General features: G+C 29.7%; 1 protein-coding gene across 1 annotated transcript in view; it reads right to left on the reverse strand.

Annotated features, from left to right (window-relative positions):
- The window catches only part of LOC142319857 (uncharacterized), a 105,116-nt gene that overhangs the window by 34,072 nt on the left and 52,312 nt on the right, over positions 1–18,732 (reverse strand). The window contains exon 5 of the mRNA XM_075357529.1: positions 14,707–14,950. Coding sequence (XP_075213644.1) covers positions 14,707–14,950 — 244 coding nt within the window. The remainder of the gene's footprint in view (positions 1–14,706; positions 14,951–18,732) is intronic.

The following is an 18,732-nucleotide window of genomic DNA, read 5'->3' on the forward strand; positions in this document are numbered from 1 at the left end:
TAGGAGTTCACTTATATTTTGGATACACGCTCTATATAAAAGTTTATGATACGGGATGGAGTAAAAATGTTATGGTTAGAAGATTTTTAATGGATAAAAACGAATGAATAATAGCAATAAAACAGTTAAATAAATTTTCGGTTATGATTCCAAAAATACGATTCTTTTTACATTTTTTTAGTTTCTAAAATTAAAAATATTAAATATTATTGAATAAAATTTTACAATTCGTTAGTTACATACTTTTAATGCTTTATAAAAAGCGTACAAATGGAAAATATGAAAAGAGCCTGTTTAGGAAGGGAACAGTTTCATTGAGTGCCCTGGAGTAAAACATTGATGGAACAATAAATCACAGATACTTCTAAAGGAGATCAGTTTAAAGCTTTTGCAGATAATGAAGATGATCCAATGTAGGTTTCCTTTAATTAAGAACACCTAGTTTCGAAAAATCGGATCAATTTTTGTTAATTTAAAACTTAAAAGGATAATCATAAATATTTGTGAGATAATTTATCATCATTTTTATCATAATTACCATTAAAAATGTAATTGGATATCTTCAATCGTGAAATAAATAAATAAATCGTAATTCGACTTCTACAAAGTTTCATAATGTTACTTTCTCTAACTATAAATCGGTTTTTAGTTCTTAAATACGCGTGAAATATTTCAATGTTTCAGATAAAGGAAAAGGAAATGTGTGCGAATAAAGGAAATGGTATTCGAATAAATTACTATATCATGATCTTCCTATTTTACTCCGATAAATTTAACCCCGACCACACCGCATAAAAATAGATATCTTATCCTGTATTAAAAGGAATATTCGATACGATATCAGAGAACTGATATCATGATCAATGTGCGACATGTCCGAGACACGGAGCTTAATGGGAATGTATTGAATGAGACGCAATAGAAGTAGCGCAAAGGTCGTTGTGATGAGCCGAGTTATTGGCAGGTTCAGGAAATGAGTTTGGGCGGTGCACAACCCACAATACCCTATATTGTACCATCACAATGGAAGCTTGTTTCCGGATTAATGTTGAGAGGTCCAGTGATTTTACCCCCATGATATATTATAAAAACTTTTAGCATTTCAAAATATTATCTTCCCTTTTTTTTTTTGAAAAGTAACTTTTCAATAGTTAATACTTCCTTTTTATTGTACTTTTAACAAGAAATATTACTTTTTTCTTTAAATATAGAAGAGTTAATAGATTCAGAAATAAATGCATTTATGTTTTATCTATTACTGTAATATAACTGAGAATTTTAACCATCTTAGCTTTATATATATATATATATTTAAATATAAAGCAGCTAGTAAACCGAGGGCTTAGCAACTCCACTAAAATATGTACGCAAAATTATTTGCACTTTTGTAATATTAACAATAATAATATAACTAAGAACCTTTATTAATGAAAAAAAAATTACAAAATACAAATATTGCATAGCTTTTGAACATCATAAAATTATCTTATTTTAAAATGTACAACAAAATACGCTATAAAGCATATAAGTTCAACAAATAATTCATACATATTATGATATGAACTCCAAAATTTTTACTACGCTAGCATCGAAATTCGGATAAATAACAATTATTTCTGAATGAAAGATGATAAACAGATTGATAATTATAATAATAAAAATAATACAAATATTAAAAATAATGCTAACAATAATAATCATACGAAGGATTCCAAATTAAAAGAAAAGTTAATAAAAAAAGTATGAATAATTAAAGACACAAACTCTCTCTTTCTTACAAATGAAACTAGATTTTTCCAATCTGCTCCGTCTAAAATTTGCACCACCACCTCCCTCTCTAATTCTTCCTTACTGAACCATCTTATTGTGAAATATTCCATGAACTGTCTACCTAGAAAATGCGCCACATCTTCTTCCTGTCCCAAATTTTATTGTGTAGATAAATGCTCAAGCGATAGTAACTTGTTTGATTTCTGTACAGACTAAACTTGTAGATTCTGTAATAATGCTTTCAACTCTCATCTGAACATCACAGAGGATGATATTTATCTGTTACTGGCAATTAAATTTAAATTAAACGGATTTTATTTCCTTAGATATAGGAATATTTTCACAAATCGTCACCAAAAGAAAATAAACTTATTACAACTTCTTATAATGTATAAGGATAATAAAAGAATACATTAATTATTGAATACTCTAAAAGTGGATTGTGTAAAATTATTATTATCGAGTGAATACTGATTCGACGTTCACCAGCAAGGTGTCTTTATGTCGGTTTAAATTCTTAACTACAATTTTTTCTTGATAGAAAGTTTTATTAAGGTTAAAAATAAAATTGGTATGTAATATTTTGTAAAGCAGGTTTTCTAAAAAAAATTAAATGGTTTTTTTAGTTAATTTAATTATACAAATTAAATCAATAAATCAATAATATTTAATCTTAATAATCATTAATAAATTTTAATGTAAATGAAATTCAAATAATATTTATTCATTATACTGATTCCTTTTTTAAAGTTTGAAAAGTTAATCACGCTAACTTAAATTTAATCGACTTCGTTAAATTTATATTTTCATTATTCTTTATCTTGAAATATGTATTCAAAAGGAAATAGTAATTTTATTTTTTCAACAGATGCTCTTTAAGATTTTGCTACTTACGTAAATTTCTTAGAATGCATTTTATTTAATAATTACAGAAGCCAACAAAACATAACTTTTTGAAAATTTTTTAATGTTGATAGCTGATTTTGATGTTTTATTTGGTGCTGAATATCTCTGCTGAATAATCTAACCTCAGTTTTCTCAGTCACTCAATGTTTCTTCACAATGTGACTGTTATAAAATATGAAATTAGGAGAACGTAGAATATGCATTAAAAAAACGTTAGAATATGAATAAAGCTTATATTTAAGTATAAACATGAAAATACTTCTTTATTACATAAGCTTCCATGTGTCCATTGGCTTATATTTTCTTTCCTCTTCTTCTTAAAGCTTCTGCTACACCTTCTTCTTCAGTACATCGTTTTCTGAACTTCTCCCTGGAGTGACCAACAATAGTTTCCCATGATATTGGTATTTCAGCAGCGGCCCTGATACCGCCTTTCCATCACTTTGATATCTTGATAAAAACGGTTCTCCCTTTAATTTAAAGTCATTTTTGATTCGAAGTTTAAATCGAATATCATTTTTCGGATGTCAGATCCAACAAATACACCTTTTTTCAACTTAGCTTCTGATAGATGAGGAAATTTTTCGCAGAGATACCTGAAACATTGTCCATCTTTGGTTATAGCTTTCTCAAAGTGTTTCATTAGGCCTTATTTTATCTGTAAAGGTGGCAGTAGAGTGTTTACCGGATCCAAAAGGTTCTTGCGCCGAATGTTCTTCTCTCCAGGTTTTAAAAATTTTCTTACAGGCTAGTTTTTTCTGGATCAATGTTGATTCCTTGCCCTATTGTCCCATTAATATAAGAAACATGGGAATTTGGTGAAACCGCTTTGCTGGCCAGAGAGCATGCGTGAAAATCGCTACATTTCATCCATCCATGAGCGGAATAGTTTATTTTATTTAAAACTATATCAAGGTTTTCATAGCTTTCCTTCGTATGCACAGAGTAAGCAAAAGGCAGTGATGCATAAGTATTACCACTGTGTAACAGAACAACTTTCAAACTATTTTTAGAAGAATGTATAAACAGCCTCCATTCCTCCTATGTATATCCAATTTCGAATTCATTATCAAACCGGCAATATCTGAGCAGTATAGTAAATTACCTTCTGGATTGAAAAATCCAGAAAATGTTTGCTCTCTTCTCTTATACACATATATTTGTTCCTGCTGCCAGCAAGTTCGTTTCTTTTAATCTGGAGCCAAGCAGTTCAGCTTTTTCCTTCGTTAAGCCCAAATCCCAACCAAATCATTTAGCTCGGTTTGAGTAAACAATTTAGATTCAAACTTTTCTATAATACATTGAAACTCATCAGACTGCAACACTAGACATAACCAGGACAACATCATCAAAAATCTCTGGTGTTGGAGGAACAACAAGATCTGGACCATGGCCTACTGGCCGGATGGCAGATGGAAGGTCAGATGGCAGATGGTACGTTATTACTTTTTTATTTTTTGAATTATAACCAGTAACATCATCGCTACAAAAGTAAAAATTATTAGAATAGTTTATTGGCTCCCTCGATATTACTGGAATAGCAAATCTAAAGACTTCTTTCTCTTTTTTCGACCATTTTCGAAGATCTTCAACACATACCTAGCATACCTTATGTAGCGCCCAAGACATATCCTGATCATCAAGTTTAATTCCAAATTATGAGATGTACGCTTTTTTTATGAACTCTAATGTTCCTTTAATATTTTTTAATCACAAATATAACAAGACTATTAGGAAAATTTTTACAACCATGACTAACTATTGCACTTTAGACGTGCACTGTAAGGTAGAAAAGTGACTTTAACAAAAAAAAAAAAAAAAACAGCTGTAAATAGTTCATAGACCATATATATTACATCAATGTGACCAATGCCATCTGGATGTAAACTAATTTTAGCCGTTTTAAATACCAAATTATAATAAAATACCGTTGAATTCACTAGAACTTTTATTAAAACACTGAATTTTGAAATGTTAAAAAATGATGATGGGTGATACGGCTTTTTTATCGTTATATACGGATTCAGTACATTTAAGGACTCTAAGAATTAGGCGAAATCATTCAAAGATTTTTTCATCGATGACCTGTCTTAATATTGGAATATTTAATATTGGAAGAACAGGTAGAAGGAAAAAATTGTGTAGGCAGGCCACGTTTGGAATATGTAAAACAAATTGTTAGGGATGTAGGATGTAGAGGGTATACTGAAATGAACGACTAGCACTAGATAGGGAATCTTGGAGAGCTGCATCAAACCAGTCAAATGACTGAAGACAAAAAAAAAAAGACCTGTGTTATAAAAATAGAATTTTAATTAAAAAATAATAATTTCTCTGTAATAAATTCAGGAATAATTAAGTTAATCTATATTATCATATTTAATTTACATTAATATTGTCTCGTTTGTATAATGGTTAATTTTTAAAACATAATGAATTAGATCCGGTAAATAAGACCACTATATTTTTATCAGTACCCCTGTTTAACCCAAGCGAGTTCAAGTCTACCTAGAAAAAAGTAGGAATAAAACATATTAGTATGTTTTGTGTATATTGTGTGTGTGTGTGCTCACATAGGTATTTGAATTTCAAAAAGTTGAAGACTAATCTTAACAGCTTAAAACTAAATTTGAACCTTGAAGAGAAACATTTTTTGAAGTTAAAAGAATTTACTCATTTAAACAATTTTAATGGATAATAAAAGAACCTCCCCCACTCAATTGTTTTGATATTTCTATGAATACAGAAGAGGGTTACAATTTTTTATAAATATACACTAAAATTAAGGGTTAACGTGTCTACGTACTTGAAGCTTTAGTTTTATCACAAAAGAGCATTTACTATTTATAAACCAATATTTAATTTTCTTTTACGCGCATACATTATGAAAGTAGGTGAAATTTAATCTCTCTGAAGTATTTTATTTATTCATTAGCTTATTCCTGCAACTTTAAATCGAATAGATTAATTTTCTTTAGTCTAATATTAATGGAAAATAACAAATCCATATCGAGAATTGAACCCAGAATAATTGATAAGGTACCAGCATGCTAACCACTACACTAACTATCCGGCCTGATAAACCTGCTTGCATAATACATTGCATTATACCGGCAATACATGACTAGAAAATCAATTTCTTTTGGGCATAATTAATTTATTATGACTGTAGTTCCCTGCGAAACGTTACCGACATTACTTTATAAGTGATAATTTTGTCCAGATTTTATTAATTAATTAATGTTATTAAGTAAAACTCTATGTTACATTTAATTTTTCCAAGTTAAACTTTAGAACTTGAAAGGCTTGAAAATTTCCCGACGGTTTTTTAATTATTAATAAGGTGTAGGTTGTTTACATCTAAAAAGACACTTGTTAAACTAAAAAGACATTTGTTGCAGTTGTTTTAAAAAACTAACAAATTTCCGAAAGGCGATTATGTATTATTTAATTTCGATTAAATATATTTACATTAATATTTCGATATTCCATATATACTTAAAGAAAAATATAATCGCATAATTATGTTAATTGCAATATATTTCTGCAATGATTCCCAACGGTGAGTACCAGAATACTAGAAAGGGTTATCGGAAACACATCAATCGCGCACACCGAGCTTCTGGCACACATCTGGTATGCTGGCTGCAGACAACCCTAAATTATTCATCCTGCGTCAACCGCATCCTCCAACGTACTACTCAGCAGTTCCTTCTTACAGTACAATCCGATTACATCGCAAATCAGGTTACTTTCGCGGTTTTAAATATTAAAAAAACAAAGTGTTCAAACGGATTTATTACATATAACTATTTCCAAAACGTTATTTCTTATTCAGATGGATATTTATAATATTATATTATCAAAAAATCCTTGTTTTTTCTTTATGTAGTTTTACAAGTAAATTAAATTAATTATTTTACTAAATATAGCGTGTAAAATTTTGTGGATGAATTCTAAATTTATATGATTTTTAAAATTTGTAAATTGTTGTTTTAGCCAACGATCATCCCTTAAGGACGAAGTTATCGTAATAATTTTTTTTGTAAATGTATAGGGCTTTTATATTACCTGAAGATCTTCTATTTAAAAATACATAAAGAAACAATAAAACACTTTTCTCATTACAGGGATATCATTCTGAATTTTTTCTATTTGAAAACAAACCAAACACACTGTAATTTGATAATATTTTAAACGCACAATTAAAACAAAATAAACTAACGAAATTTGACAATTCTACGCTAAAATTGAAGATTTTTATTTTTGTTTTAATGGTTAGATTATCTGAAAGGAGTTGTTCAGGTAATGATTTTTATAATTGGCCCGTTGAATAATTTTAATACTTGCTATTTAATAATACGTGCTGATTTCCTTTAAAGCGTAACTGTATGTAAAAGGTTTATGTTACGTCTCCAATACCTGCATAAGATTGCTACTTTATAAAGTCAAAGGATTTTACTGTACTTCTAGAGATCAAAATAAGGTAAAGATGTAGGTAATAGTATGTAGGAAAAAGATGTAGGTAAAGGAATGTTGGAGAAAGATGTAGGTAATAATATGTAGGAAAAAGATGTAGGTAAAGGAATGTTGGAGAAAGATGTATGTAAAGATGTAGGAATTATACATATTAGTATGTGTGTGTGTGTGTGTGTGTGTGTGTGCGCGCGATTAATTTTTTAGAATTATAACATTTTTTCTTGTTTTATGCATTATTTCTATCATTTAGAACATTTTCGAAGCCATAAAATGATTATTACGGGATAGAAGGCGATTATTTTAACTTTTTAATTCACTTAAAATATCTTTTAACTACTTTCTATGCGTCTTCTGTCACTTCGCTCTCTACGAAAAATAACGCCGAATAATACCTCACATGTTCATATTTTTAATATTATAGAAATCTAGATAGTATAAATACAAATACATTCATTTCCCATTTCAAATAAAACTTTTCTTTATTACTTTTACTCCTAACATAAAATTTTTAGTCTTTCATTTGTTTTATTTTCTGATGAGAAACATACTAATTAACTTCGTTCAAATTAAGTTATTGTGTAAGATGCCTCATTAAAAACAAGTGATAAATTATTCTTCAACATGATAGGGAAGTATTCCTAATTTTCTGTTAATAATCTAAAAATTATCTTTATGCCTCATCTCTTTTAGTGATATATGACAAGTGGGCGGGGGACGCGCAAGCCAGTGGTGTATGGTACCACGCTTATTCCGCTAAACTGTTTCGTGGCTCAGTAGCCGTTATGCTTTAGTGCGACCGAATGGGGTGGTGACGGGAGAAATGCCAAGCAAACCAACCAATGCCTCATCTCTTTATGGAGTTTGCGAAACTTCATGGAAAAATGAATTCAACGAAAAGATTGAATAGAAAAGATGTACTACACCATAATTATAACTAGGTCCTAGTATAACCGCCGGCCTTCGTGGTGCAAATGGTAGCGTCTCAGATTTTCACCCGGAGGTCCTGAATTCGAATCCCGGTCAGACATGGCATTTTTCACACACGCTACAAAACATTCAACTCATCCTCTGCGGAAAGAATTTCTTGACTGCGGACCCGGAGGTTAAACAAACAAAAAAAAAGGTATCCAACCTAAGATGTATGCTAAATACTTATTAAACAAATCAGAAATCTAGAATACGCTCAAAAAATCATTTACGAAAAGATTTACTTAAATCTTAACCTTGAAACCATTGTAATTGTTAAATGTCATCATTAGCATACATTGCGGAAAAACTACATAAATATACATATAAAATAAGTAAAAAAGCTTTTTTTTAATAATAATAATAAGCAAATAACTCAGTAATACTGACACGGAAAACCGTTTAAATAACGGTTTTCCTTTTAAACAACAATAATACAAAGCGAAAAATTTAGTTTAAAATCATCTAAACATTTAAATCCTCAATCCAGACTGCCCACTATGACGTAGGTGAGCCTCTTTTATAGGTTAGGTAAATGATCATATCTCAAGAAAGATAAGTCTGTTTAAACAAGTTTTATCACAAAAGAGAAAATTTATCTTAGGGATTAGGTTGTGGTAGGCAGCTTGGATTGCAAGTTTAAATGGTTTTAAACTAAATTTACCTTTCTATTACGATTTCATTAAACAACAAAAGTTATTTCAATTGTATTTACTTTTATTTTTTATTCTTATTCTACAATCCTGGATAAAGATATTTTTTATATAGTGTTTTGTAAGTACTATTTATTTGTCAAAATTATTTCATTTAATTTTTCATATTTTTTTAAGCCCACCAGGCTGGTCTAATGGTTAACTCGTCGTCGCAAATCAGTTGTTTAACAGCTGATTTTTGAAGTCAAAGTTTCTGAGGATCAAATCGTAGTAAAGGTTACCTGCTTTTATACGGAATTGAATGCTAGACAGTGGATATCTGTGTACTTTGGTGGTTGGGGTTTAGTTAACCACATATCTCAGGAATGGTCGGCTTGATCTACACAAGACTATACCTGATTTACATGTCTTAGTTATCACCTCATCTTATTGAGCCATAAGGAAGTTGCTTATTGTTTAGTAGTTGAACAGATTCCAACGTACACATTAAATAATAATTTTTTTTTTTTTTTTATTATTTAATTGTTCGTAGTATCTCCTTATAATGATTAGTTAAAATCGAAATACCAATCTTGATTTAAATTTCAAGGAAAGTTTTTTGTAAATGGTTTTAGGAGCGTAATCTTGTTTTCCAGTTTACAACTGCTTGTAATTTATTTATTTAAAATGGAATAAATAAATACGTAGGATTGTAAAAGAATATATGTACATAAACTAGATATGCAAACTAACTCATATTTTTGTTCTGTACAGATAAATTTTCAATACATTAACAAATGTAGTGGAAATAGATTTGGTTAAGAATAACTAAGATATATATATATATATATAATACTGAAATTATATTCTATTATATGAAAATGAATGTTTGTTTGTCCTGTATGCATTCTTAAACCAATCATCCGACTGCGATGAAACTTTGGTGAGTTGCTGTGCGCACGCCCACGAAGATTTCTGAATTAGTTTGGACCCGCTAGGTGGCGTTGGGGTTGAGATATTTCGAAAAATTATATTTATGGGTCTGATTTCGCTCATAGTTAGAATATACATTAGGTGAAAATAAATTTTTTTGTAAAAACTATACCGCTAGGTGCCGCCGGTGTCAAAATATTTACGAAACAAGTATAGAGACTATAAAGTTTTATATATATATATATATATATATATAGAAGATTACCTGTACGGAAAAGATACATATTACAAAATTTTACATTTTTTAAATTTGCCCGGAAGATTTCGCCAGCAAAAAAGTACCTCTCTCTTTTTCCTGTTTAGCCTCCGGTAACTACCGTTTAAATAATACTTCAGAGGATGAATGAGGATGATATGTATGAGTGTAAATGAAGTGCAGTGTAGTCTTGTACATTCTCAGTTCGACTATTCCTGAGATGTGTGGTTAATTGAAACCCAACCACCAAAGAACACCGGTATCCATGATCTAGTATTCAAATCCGTGTAAAAATAACTGGCTTTACTAGGAATTGAAAGCTGGAACTCTCGGCTTCCAAATCAGCTGATTTGAGAAGACGCGTTCACCACTAGACCAACCCGGTAGTTAGCAAAAAAGTAGCTAAGCAAAAATAAAAAACCTGAAAATCTCGCAGACAAAAGTATCTAAGCTCTGACACTTTATCTTAAGCGGTCAAAAAAAGGAGAGTGTAAAAGTGCATTACTGAATAAAGTATAAAAAATAAATAAAAAAATGTTTAACAAACTTGCATACTGTTGCATAATTAAGATAAGATTTTATTAAAAGGTTTGTGAGTTGTGCGCACGCCCGCAAAGGTTTCTGAGTTAGTTAGACCAGCTAGGTGGCGCTGGGGTCAAGATATTTCGAAAAATTGTATTTATGGTCTGATTTGGCTTATATTTGTCTAAAATGACAAAATATGGGTCACCACACAATTAATCACATGTAAACATATAGCGCGGGCGAAGCCGTGACGGGAATGCTAGTAGGTAATATAATAATGAAACATTAAGGTGCGTTGATTTTTAAAAAATAAAAGAAAAATTAAATACAATATTAATACAATAATATATATATTAAATCATGCGTAATATGTACTCAACAAATCTCTTTTTCGAGATTTAATTATTATATCATCGAATTTTTAAATTGTCAGGAAACAGTTGAAATATTTCATGGGAATATATCTATTGCAGTTATTAAGAAAAAAAATAGATTTAACAGACTTTTTCGGTAGGATTATCTCTTCTAAGTTCTGATTGGATTTACACTCATTTTAAATGTTGTGAGTTTGTCATAAACGAATCACTCACATTTAAAAAATGTGACGACAATTTGACTTACAAAATATTTTAAATAATCCGTTTTCTACGTCTTAATTACATTATCATACGCACCTATCCCCCCGAAAGTTATTATGTCATAATCCATTATGAATAGGATAAAGGCGTAATATCTCATCCTTAGAGTTTTATGGAAATTTTAGTACTTTTATGGCATTTTACGATAAGCTAAATGTATGTAATATAATCAAGAAATCCCTTGACCTGCTTAACCTCATTAGTAGTTCGTTCAAACCCTCGTCCATCCCACCTCGTAAAACAGCCCATCCATATATACACCGAAGTATTTGCATGATTCAACGCGGTTTATTTCCTTGCCATTAATGTTAATACTTAACTTAGAAGGAGTATTTAGAAGGAACTTGGTTGTTATGTAGATAGTATCTACACAACTAAGTTATTCAAACAGTCTTACTCAAATTCAAGGATAATTAAATAGCTGCCAATCTTTATAAAATAATTGCACATTAATTTCCGTACGAATAACCAAGACCTTTCTGAACAAAAAGTAATCACTGTCATATACAATATAAATTTTGGCTAATAAGTGGAAAAGTTCATTGATGATCAGGAAAAAATATAAAAGTCAACAGCGTCTTATGGATTTCAATATTTAAAATGGATGGTTTACTGCTATTATTTTTAGATTCCGCAGATTGTGTTCTATTACTCAAATAATTACAAAGTGCTCTACTCCGATTTCAGTAATTTTCCAACCATACGTACGACTAACCATTTAAAAGCTTAGGAAGGTCCAGGAAAGTGGACCTGATGTAGTAGTATTACTGTTCATACTTTCCAAATTATAATTAGATACAAAAGCAAGAGCATATTGGAATCCTCTTCTTTGCCAAAACCCAAATTGATTTTTTTTAATAATATTAGTAGTTAAAATACAGACCGTATTTTATAATTTTTTTTTTAAATACTTCTGCGATGTTTGAAATGTTTCAAGACGGGAATGCAGTTCGTAGGCAAGTGCCTATCAGCAGATTTAAAGATTGAAATGATGTCTACAGCTTTCACAGGTTTCAGCCCGATTGTTTTGGTTTTAGAGAAATTAAATATATGTATTCCAGAGGTTTCCTTACATAAAAACTAACACGCGTTTTAACATTTTTATCATCAACGCCTCCAGTTTTATAGCACATTTGCAAAACGATCAGCTTAATTTCAACAATGTTAACTGGCCTTAAATATATATACCTGTTGTTAAACAGATTATCATAGATATTTAGGTTAATTTTTACAATATTATCTGCCAAACTGAGCCTACACATCTTAAAAAAAGTGTGAAATTTATTCCCCGATTTTTTGGGTCAGAAATCTTCTGATTTTTTCAAAATCATACTTAGTAATTATAATCAAGTTAGCGAGCGACTTGGGTATGATTTATTCTTATTTTTCAATCCTAGGTTGGGTACATCAGCCAGCCACTTGTACGAAGTATCTTTTGAACAACATAAAACTATAAAACCAGGCGTTATTAACATCGTTTTCCAATGAACATTTTGATTTTTTGTGTTTTTTTGTGCTTTCTTTTTTTCTTTTAATAGTGGCACAACTTTGAGGTGTTGAAATTGATTCATTAACACCTAAACTTTCAAATCAGGCCCTTGTATGTTTAGAAAATGGTTGCAGTTAATTCTATTACAATTTTTAACAAATTCGAATTAAGGACATTTTTTTTATTAATATTATGTTGGGGATTAAAGTTAAAAGAATAAAAATACAAGGGACGGAAATGTAGTGCACACTGGAACGTAAGAGGAGAACAAAATGTTTCATAAAGCGATATTCTAGTAGTTTCATTCCCTTACTATTAACGTTCCTAAACTAGTTGATCTAGCCCTTTCGTTCTCAAAGTGGCGATAACGCCCCCTTGTAAGCTTAAGGGGGGACGGTAAGAGCCCACAGAAAATTTCGGACGTTCAGGCGGTCTAGGAAGGTGATGACTGATTAAAAAAAAAGACAGATAATATGTTTTCCTGATATTTCAAACTAAAAATAAATACCTACTACTCTAGTACAATAAATTAAAGTAATACCTATATTTTATAATAAAATATGAGTATTCAAACTTAATTAAGTTTGCAAGCAAGAGTCTTAGAGAGACTAATAAAAAAAAGGAAATTAAAACTTGAATACTTAACTTTTTGACAGTATACTTCCTCAAAAATCATCAAATTAGTGAGAAAAAGTTTTAAAAATTTGAAAGTTTATCGTGTTTGATCGAGCACATGGGGAAAACGAAATGTTTTCATTAAACTGAATTAAAGTCATTTAAAAGCTTAAGGGGTTAGCTTTAATTTGTTTTTTTTTTTTTTTTTTGTTTATCTCACTACGATTTTTCTGAACCAAAATATTCCACTTTAAATAGAAAAGACCAATTTTATCTTTAATGCTACACATATCTCCCGATCTAAGTAACGTATTAATACAAATAAATATGGAGATTAAAAGGGTTTGATCTAGCTGATCTAGCTTTAATGACAAATTGTGAGGTCTTTAATGTAGTGTTGTAGTTTTTTCTTTTTGTTCATTTTGTGCCGAGGTATTTAAGTGTTTAAACATTGAGATTGCAACATGTATCACCCGCTCTCAGCTTAACCCAAGATCATGGGTTTCTAGAATTTCAGTATGGCTTTATTTCACTTTGCCCAGTAATCGTGGCGAAATCTTTCACCATCCGTAACTCGCTGACGAAGCATTTCCGGAACCATGTTTATATAAACTTTTTTCATTATTTTCACTGCTAGAACTCGTCCCGAAATTCTTTCCGTTTTTTCGTGTAACACTGTATATAGATCCAATAAAATTTTAATGACTTTTTAATTGATTAGTACGATCCTTCGTACTATCCTTTGCAAACACATCTCCAAAATATGTTTAAAAAATTTTATTTTTCTTTATTCCTCGTATAACTTTAACGATATATAATAATGAAGTGATTCAGAACTTGTAGTCCATCAGATTTACCGGAAATTCAATTTACGGAAGACGACATAATCATCAATTAGAATTATTGAATAAGCACATCGCGCAAATAAAGATTATAATGATCACACAGGTACCTTGTAAATGGCAACTGCGAACTCCTAGTACCATCTATGGAAATACTTCTTCGGTACCTAATTTACGGTGTGCCCTCATTAAAACGTTTATTTGTGCTAAGTTATGTGATAAAGTATGATTAAGTTAGTTTTAATATTGTGAAGATCTCAATGAAACTAAATTTACCATCGTAGATTTGATTCCATGCAGATTTATCTCTAATGTTTCAAAACTTATAACTGCGGGGTATTCAGTCACAGGACGAATAAAGAAAATATAAAAACATTTGACTCCTTAATGTGACTTGGATCAATAAACCATTTTCTTTTTTTAATTCATTAAACGAATTTTACAGTAAAAAAAAAATAATGTTGCGTTTTAATTTATTTACAAAATAGAAAATAAATAATGATATTTTTTAATGAATTAAATAACTCTTGTCACAAAATAAATTTGGAATATTTTGCTGCGAGTATAATACAGTATTCGAAATAATTTAAATTTAACATTTTTGTTTTAATGCAATTATTTAAATTTCAAGAAGTTTAAACTAATTACTACTTACCACATGAGAAAAGTCAGCATCCAAATTAAGTAACTTGTAACGAGGAAGTGCGGTACTCTGACGCCATTGTTGAGCATGCAAATTGTAAAGAGCTCTCACTAACTGATAATGTTCTAATAATCTAAGGGATGGGGCATGTTTAATTATCGTACATAACTGGGGGGCTCCTACGCTTACTCCTGTTAAATGCACCTCTGTCAGTCCGATTCCCTCGACTGGTTTTCTCCTCAGCGCCCATAACGATCTGTGAATAACAAAAGCTTCTCGTTAATAAATTTACACTACAAATACGTGTTATATACAAATTAAACTTTTTATTTTTAGCCGTCATACTGTAACTTAATAAAATAACTTTGTTAATTAATAAATTTCAGATTTCATTTTTGGTAATGGAATTACCAAAAGAAAAGTTTAATTAACAAATTTAATTTTTAATTATTTTTACATTAATAAATATTAATTGCTTTTCTAACGCAGTATAACAACTCTTCCTTTCAGTTGCCGCAGAGAATCTGTTATACTATTGTCAATTTACGGAAACGTTTAATATAACAATTCTAAACACACCCACATATTTTTTCCCTGGACCTAATTAGGTTATTAGTTTCTCTAATTCATTATCCTCCAATGAACTTAAAAGAAATGATCATAAAAGAATATTTAATTTTTATTATATTTTTTTCCGGAGTGAATCTACTTATCGCATGTAGTTTAATATATATATATTTTTTTTTTATATTTTAGAATTTTTAAATTTTGTTTAATATTAATTGAAATACTGTTCATGAAGTTTTATGCATTGTTAAAAGCGTAATACATAAACTTTGAAATAACTTGATCTGTTCCAACGGCATTAAAGTTGAATGAGAAAGAACGTCTGAACCCCGCTTTTCTAAAACATTTCGTTATATTTAATAAGCGTAGTTTTATTTTTTTCTATGTTCCAGTTATAAATAAATGCTACATTCTAACGTTATAGCTTCATATATTCGCCGAATTCTGAAGTACGTTTGGTATATATTTGTATATAAAATACTGAAAACTTATCAGTTAATTTATCGGTTTCAAAAAATCGACTTTCGTAAATTATAAAAGGCTAAATGGTGTATCAAAAATTTCTGTTTTTAATTTTTATTCTGAACGTCAATAAATTTATGTGATAAAACATTTTGTGAGGAATTTACTAATATAAAACTATACTAATTCACATTTGAGAATATATCTAGTTCCGAAAATCTATAATAGGCGATAATTATCTCAATTCAGTTTTACTCGACGAAACGAAACATAACTATTTAATCTCCTTATCCATTTTACTGATTTTTGTCAAAATATATATTACTTTTTTTTTTCCATTACATAATGTATAAATATTTACTTAAATATTTATTTAAGAATATATATTATATTTAATATTTAAGTAAATATTTATTTACTTAGATTCCAATATGTTATTTAATTAAATCCTACAATTTCATATTTTTTAAAAAAATAAACATTTTTAATTGGTTTGTGATTCTCTAATTATCTAGAATTTTTGATAATTAATTTTTCTTTTTATCTAGAATAATGACCGAGTCCTGGCTTCCTGGGCGGGGCTTTGTGTCCTTCCGAGGTAGTATGAGGCGAAGACAACCCTCCCCCGGGGCTGAGTTTATGCTCAATTGTGTGTCCAGCTCCGGTGGCGGGGTAATTACAGATGTATAAAAAAAATTTTCTACCATTTGATCATTTTAATAATTTTCCCTTTATTTAAGAAAATTTACAGTTGTATATTTTTACATTTACTAAATATTTTGATATCGAGAAATAGAATTTTTTGGAAGATTTATGTAAAAGAGGAATCCAACATTAATGTATTTTTAACTACCTGACATTTACAAATACTAATCTATACAAATATTAATCACAATTACGAGAAAAGTCTTCTTTATTGTGAGTTTAAGTCTCTCATAATGATTTTCAGGGAATATGGGAGTATCATAAATGACTAAATAACGTGTAATATATTACTTAAGAAAATATACCTTTGAGAAAATGTGACAATTTATTTGACCTTTCGGAATTTGAAGGAATAACTTTATTAGCAATAAATCAAGCAAACATTGAATCTGCTGATGTTTTCAAGCATGATGGTTTCATTTTTGAAATATAGAGTTATTAAAAAGTTATCTGCGATAAGAAAACCTCTTTTCTAAAAAGACCATCGTGGTATTCTCTGGAAAATCTTTAGGGTAAAATCAAAGTTTCATTGGTTCATTCCTTTTGTGAAGGGTTGATTGCAAAATTATAATCTATAATACCATATATTTGAATTAACGTTAAAATATTTTGATCACAAATAAAATAAATTTTTCAGAAAATTCAAATAAAAAAAATTATTAAGTTTATTAAGAGAAATCAAAAGTTTGTAAATAAGTTTTTCAAAAATGTATGAGTAAACAGGGAGAAAGCTACTGGCCAGTATGAAGCCGGTTAATGTAGTAATTTTTTGGTTTGTAAATATGATCTTCACTGAATTGGAAGATTTTGTAGTTTTTAGGTTGCTAAAAAACCGAATATGTGAGAAAAACAATAAATTTTCTAAATATTTTAGTTGTAAATAGGTTGTAGCCTAGAATTATTTTTAAAGAAAGAAGAGTGATTTATTTGTTCACTGATTTCTGAAAGCCGAAATTGTTTCGTTGGTTTTGAGAGGAGAAGACTGTATTTCTTTTATTTTGTTACAGAAATAATATTTACTATATCATCATGTGATTTAAAGAAGTTTGATAAATGAGATTTAAAAAATTCAACGTTTTCAAAGTTTGATTTAGCCTAAAATTGAATGGGAGGGTATGCAGTATATATAACAGTCAATTGATCTAGTGTAAATAATTATTACGAAAAAAATGATTGGTTGGAGTGAAATTAACGATAAACACAATTTTATGTTATTTATACTAAATTTTTTTTCGACTGCTTTCAAATAAATTTTTACTAAAACATTTTTTGTGGTCTCCGTTAAAATCCCACAAGACAACTTTCCTGCACTTCAGAACCCGGCAGGCAATCAGACACTGTGGTAAACAAGTGACATACGTTCGTTCCCACGATACAACACAGCCGTATCTTGAACCGAGAGCTCCTTTCCTTACCCCAAAACATTGGATTTTACTTAGATCGCTTTGTTATGATTTATACTCCCCGTTGAAGCTATCCTGTATTATATTTCCTTATTCGCAGAAATGCTGCAATATTTTGTGAACGTATGTTCCAAACATATGTGTAACCAATTTTCTTTCTCCAGAACTTTGTGCATGCAAAATCGTATTTTATTTTTAAGTATTCATAAATTAATGAATTACTGTTTATAATTATTCGACTGTAGTTCGTGCATGCTTATGTTATATTAATGATAAGTTTTATGAATTAAGTCACTCATTTGAGAGAGGGATAACCACTCTCTCCCTCTCTCTCTCACTCTCTCTCTCTCTCTCTCTCTCTCTCTCTCTCTCTCTCTCTCTCTCTTTCTCTCTCTTTCTCTCTCACTCTCTCTCTCTCACTCAAAGAGAGGTTATCCCTCTCCGAAATATAGAAAAACGGTTTTATCGACTGAAAAAAAAGCGACCTCTCTTAAAATTTTCAGCTCCAGGAACAGACCATTCCCTAATTGCCAAAATATAGAAATAAAACATGATACAACGAGCTAAAACATAAAATTATCCGCCACTGGATCCAAAGAGTGGGTTTCCAGTATGTACTTTATAATATATGGTTTTATTTCAGATTTAAAATATCCCATTTAATATCGGATTTTGATATCCAATATAATGAAGAACTATATAAAAAGGTTATTAGAAACGCCAAAATGGAAAATTAAAAAACTTTAAACTCTGAAATATTTCCGCTTGGTGCTTGAAACGGCTAAATATTGAATGTTGAATGACTCCTTTACAAAAATTAAGATTAGCGTAGAAATTACTATGAAATTTTAATAAATAGGGAGAAATTGGGGAAGAGTATGTTTTTTCCGTTGTTTTACTT

This window comes from Lycorma delicatula, chromosome 2 (genome assembly GCF_047948215.1).
Source record: "Lycorma delicatula isolate Av1 chromosome 2, ASM4794821v1, whole genome shotgun sequence".
Lineage (NCBI taxonomy): Eukaryota > Metazoa > Arthropoda > Insecta > Hemiptera > Fulgoridae > Lycorma > Lycorma delicatula.